General features: G+C 35.2%; 1 protein-coding gene across 1 annotated transcript; it reads right to left on the bottom strand.

Annotated features, from left to right (window-relative positions):
• Positions 1-953: 953 nt before the first annotated feature.
• On the bottom strand, positions 954-1,395 carry LOC117790126 (metallothionein-3-like). Its single transcript, XM_034629412.1, has 2 exons — positions 1,236-1,395; positions 954-1,169 (listed from the first exon to the last, which is right to left on the bottom strand). The coding sequence occupies exons 1-2, from the start codon at positions 1,258-1,260 to the stop codon at positions 1,051-1,053; spliced, it is 144 nt and encodes a 47-aa protein (XP_034485303.1). The 5' UTR covers positions 1,261-1,395; the 3' UTR covers positions 954-1,050.
• Between the last annotated feature and the right edge of the window lie 4,052 nt (positions 1,396-5,447).

Genomic DNA, 5,447 nt, shown 5'->3' with positions numbered 1-5,447 from the left:
GAAAGTGTTGCAAATATTTGTGGCTGCTTTGTTGGCCAGTTGGCGAGTTGGTCAACAATTCAAACACCTCAACTAATTCGTCTCAAGCCTACAAGGCATCAAGTCTTAATTGATTAGGAATCACAGCCTTATCAACTAGGCAAATACTACGGACTTAATAACAGTGTAAAGTAACCAAAAGTACTCTACTTATGCACAAGTACCTGTTTAACATGAGAGTATGGAGGAGAGTGTTGGAACTTAATTAGAAGTATTTTTCTAAATTATGTGTAGACAATTTGAAGAGGATATGAGCACAGGAAACTACGCAGACAGTTTCTCTTTCCTCTTCTGCCTTTGTCGTGGTCTTTGTTATGGCTAAACGAGCTGTAGCTCATTATGAGGCAAGTCTCTCCCTTTTGCCTCCCTGGCCAGACTGCTGTTGCTCTATTGCAACTCGAGGGTGAAGTTTTAACAGGCAGCCACTTCACATTTTGTTATGGCGTGTTTTTGTCTGGCTGTTCCTCATTGTTTCCTGCATAAATGTTTAGCTGAAGCAGCGCTAATTAATTGTTTAAGCACTCACGCTCTAATGGCCACACATACATACACTGCGTATACTTAATGCGAGCAGCAACAGCAACAGCGACAGCAACAAAAACGTGCCACGTTCTTGTGGCCCGCAAATTATTTTCGCACACTTACAAGTGTCACAATTGTGTTGTGGCGTTGTTTCATTGTTTGCCAAATGAGACCGCATAATATTTGCCATCTTTCAGTGCCAGCAACATTAGCAAAAACAACAACAACTTCAACATTGTGTTGCACATTTCAATGCAACTTGTTTGCCAGTCAGTTGGCAAATATTTTCACATACAAATGAAAATGTAATTAGACCAATACTCGTATCATTGTTGACACTGTCACTTGCAGCATAACAAGCAGAAATTCATAAATATATTCAGAATTTAGAATAGCTTCAGTTTCTCATAGAACTTTAATACACAGCAATCATTTATGATTATTATTTATTTAATTACACATTTTCAAATTTGTTGTTGTAGTTGTTGTTTACTTGGCCTTGGTCTTGGTGCTGCAACATTGATCCTTGCTGCCAGTTTTGCAGACGCACTTGCAGTCCTCACAGCAGGAACAGTTGTCGCCGCACTTGCTGTCAGTGCATTTGCAGTCTACAAAGAGAATTCAATTCATTGCAACCAATATCAAAGCGAAAATTAAATAATAATTGTACTTACTATTGCCACAACCTTTGCAAACCATTTTCTTGATGTTTTTGATTTACTTTGAAGTACTACGCTTTGAATTCGTTTGAGTTTATTGTATGAAAATTGCAGCACATACGGAGTATTTATAGCTGAGAGTCGGGTAGAATTTTTGCACTCGCAATCGAAGAGCACAAGCGAGAATTCAACGTGTGCAAAATCAACAACAACGTGTGCAAAGCGATTCGAGCTTAACTCAATCGGTCAACAAGAGATAAGAATGATTAGATAACATTCAACTGAGTCAATTGAACTGTCAGTCAGGCAGTCAGTTCAGTTGGTTAGTTAGTTAGTTAGTTAGTATGAAGGTATGTCTTGCTCTCATTACGACATAATTATAATTGCAGCTGGTTTGCTGTCCCCAATATTAAGTATACGCCCTGGCAGCTCGCTTAGTAAGTTGAAGTGAAATTACCGCAAATTGCGAAAGTTTTTAATTGTTTATCTCGGCAGTCGTCGTTGCCGTTGCCGTTGCCGAAACATTAGTGCAACATGGTCATGCTGTCGCTTCAGTTCAGCTCAGCTCAGCTCAGTTTGGTTTGGTTTGGCATTGTCCTTGCCGCAATCAGAAAACAAAAATCTTTCCGACCGGATGCTTTGTAATTTGGCTTATGCCTTGAGTGGGCTACAGATTCAGCTCTCACTCCCTTTTCTCTCTTGCTCTCTCTCTCTCTCTCCCTCGTTGCTATCTCCCTCGCTCTGCTCTGCAGCTGCATGAGGTCAAATTATTAATTTAATATGTATCCGTGCCGCTCGGACTTGAGCTTCCGTTGTGGCAGCTACAACTCGTTGCCGCGGCTATTTTCCTATTTTCCTATTTCGCTTGTTGAAAATTGTTGTATGAAAAGTTAGCTGCCCCCCCCCTCAGGTCCGACCTGTGACACAGTTGCCACAAACTTTGCACCATTTCCGCTGCGGCAGGGCCACTTCCGTTTTGTCCGCCTGTCCGCTGGTCCAGTCCGCTCTCCGTTGTCAGCTAACCCTGCTATAGCCTGATTAACGTTTAAACTCATTAAGATAACGCAATTTTTGGCGCTCTGCTTAATTTCGCTTTCGCAGCTGCCACCGTCACAGCTGCAGGAATCGAGAACGTGGAAGGGACCGGGGGCAGGGACGGAACAGGGTCCAAAGGTCACCCAGTTGAAGCTCTAAAATCTGTTGCCATTGTCTGGCGCTTGCTTGTAATTGGTTTGTAAACAATTTCAGTTGCTCTTTGACAATTTGCCTGGCCATTTTGTTTTGGGCTAATTGCAAATGAGCAACATCCATTTGAAGACATCTTATCAAAATGAAAACCTACATTTAAATCTTAATGTATATTGGCCAAACTTAAACAGCTGCAATTAAAGCTTACTACTCTGTTGTATTTATTATGTGCTCACGATCAAATAAAGCTTCAATTTAAATGATTAAAATAAGTCAATTAAACCATAACAAATACCGGTTTCGCTTCCGTTATGTAAGAAATCAATTACTTATATCGGTAAAGTGTTCTGTTTCGGTTTTGTCCTTTCGGTTCCGGTATAAGTTAAAGAAAATTATTTTTAACGAAGTAAATAAAATTTGAATGCAGAGTGAATTAAGAGGCCAAACCATGATCAAAATGGCATTCCGCTTAAAAATCGGTTCAGTTTTGATCGAGTTATGACAGTTTGAAATTGGTCAGACTACTGACTTAGCCACTTTACATGTCCAAATTTTTGTTCAATTTCACATGATTTTGTACAAAAAAATGAAAGGTCTCAGAATTAAGTTTAAAGTGTTGTTTTATACTAATTACGATATAAGGAGTTGATTTAAAGTGAAAACTTGAGATTTAAAATTTTGAATTTTCGAAATTTCAAAGGGGGGACCCTTAGCATCGAAATCAATGTCTAGTAGAATCTAGAGAAAAATATTTTTTTTTAAGAATTTAATAAAATTTAAATGCAGAATGAATGAAAATGCCAAATAATGATCAAAATGGCAATCTGCTTCAAAATCGGTTCAGTTTTGATCAAGTTATGACAGTTTGAAGTTGGTCAGACTGCGGATTTAGTCACTTTACAAGTCCAAATTTTTGTTCAATTTCACATGATTTTTTACAAAAAAATGAAAGGTCTCAGAATCAAGTTTAAAGTGTTGTTTTATACGAAATACGATATAAGGAGTTGATTTAAAGTGAAAACTTGAGATTTAAAATTTTCAGTTTTCGAAATTTCAAAGGGGGGACCCTTAGCATCGAAATCAATGTCTAGTAGAATCTAGAGAAAAATATTTTTTTTTAAGAATTTAATAAAATTTAAATGCAGAATGAATGGAAATGCCAAACCATGATCAAAATGTCAATCTGCTTAAAAATCGGTTCAGTTTTGATCGAGTTATGGCAGTTTGAAGTTGGTCAGACTACTGACTTAGCCACTTTACAAGTCCAAATTTTTGTTCAATTTCACATGATTTTTTGCAAAAAAATGAAAGGTCTCAGAATCAAGTTTAAAGTGTTGTTTTATACTAATTACGATATAAGGAGTTGATTTAAAGTGAAAACTTGAGATTTAAAATTTTGAATTTTCGAAATTTCAAAGGTGGGACCCTTAGCATCGAAATCAATGTCTAGTAGAATCTAGAGAAAAATATTTTTTTTAAAGAATTTAATAAAATTTAAATGCAGAATGAATGAAAATGCCAAATAATGATCAAAATGGCATTCCGCTTAAAATCGGTTCAGTTTTGATCGAGTTATGACAGTTTGAAGTTGGTCAGACTACTGACTTAGCCACTTTACAAGTCCAATTTCACATGATTTTTTACAAAAAAATGAAAGGTCTCAGAATTAAGTTTAAAGTGTTGTTTTATACTAATTACGATATAAGGAGTTGATTTAAAGTGAAAACTTGAGATTTAAAATTTTGAATTTTCGAAATTTCAAAGGGGGGACCCTTAGCATCGAAATCAATGTCTAGTAGAATCTAGAGAAAAATATTTTTTTTTAAGAATTTAATAAAATTTAAATGCAGAATGAATGAAAATGCCAAACCATGAACAAAATGGCAATCTGCTTAAAAATCGGTTCAGTTTTGAGCAAGTTATGACAGTTTGAAGTTGGTCAGACTGCGGATTTAGCCACTTTACAAGTCCAAATTATTGTTCAATTTCGCATGATTTTTTACAAGAAAATGAAAGGTCTCAAAATCAAATTTAAAGTGTGCTTTTATACTAATTACGATATAAGGAGTTGATTTAAAGTGAAAACTTGAGATTTAAAATTTTGAATTTTCGAAATTTCAAAGGGGGGACCCTTAGCATCGAAATCAATGTCTAGTAGAATCTAGAGAAAAATATTTTTTTTTAAAGAATTCAATAGAATTTAAATGCAGAATGAATGAAAATGCCAAACCATGGTCAAAATGACATTCCGTTTGGCAATCGGCTTAGTTTTCATCAAGTTATGACAGTTTGAAGTTGTTCAGACTGCGGATTTAGCCACTTTACAAGTCCAAATTTTTGTTCAATTTTACATGATTTTTTACAAAAAAATGAAAGGTCTCAGAATCAAGTTTAAAGTGTTGTTTTATACGAAATACGATATAAGGAGTTGATTTAAAGTGAAAACTTGAGATTTAAAATTTTGAATTTTCGAAATTTCAAAGGGGGGACCCTTAGCATCGAAATCAATGTCTAGTAGAATCTAGAGAAAAATATTTTTTTTTAAGAATTTAATAAAATTTAAATGCAGAATGAATGGAAATGCCAAACCATGATCAAAATGTCAATCTGCTTAAAAATCGGTTCAGTTTTGATCGAGTTATGGCAGTTTGAAGTTGGTCAGACTACTGACTTAGCCACTTTACAAGTCCAAATTTTTGTTCAATTTCACATGATTTTTTGCAAAAAAATGAAAGGTCTCAGAATCAAGTTTAAAGTGTTGTTTTATACTAATTACGATATAAGGAGTTGATTTAAAGTGAAAACTTGAGATTTAAAATTTTGAATTTTCGAAATTTCAAAGGGGGGACCCTTAGCATCGAAATCAATGTCTAGTAGAATCTAGAGAAAAATATTTTTTTTTAAAGAATTTAATAAAATTTAAATGCAGAATGAATGAAAATGCCAAATAATGATCAAAATGGCATTCCGCTTAAAAATCGGTTCAGTTTTGATCGAGTTATGACAGTTTGAAGTTGGTCAGACTACTGACTTAGCCAC

This window comes from Drosophila innubila (assembly GCF_004354385.1).
Source record: "Drosophila innubila isolate TH190305 chromosome 3R unlocalized genomic scaffold, UK_Dinn_1.0 2_E_3R, whole genome shotgun sequence".
Classification (NCBI taxonomy): domain Eukaryota; kingdom Metazoa; phylum Arthropoda; class Insecta; order Diptera; family Drosophilidae; genus Drosophila; species Drosophila innubila.
This window is presented reverse-complemented; position numbering and strand designations above follow the sequence as displayed.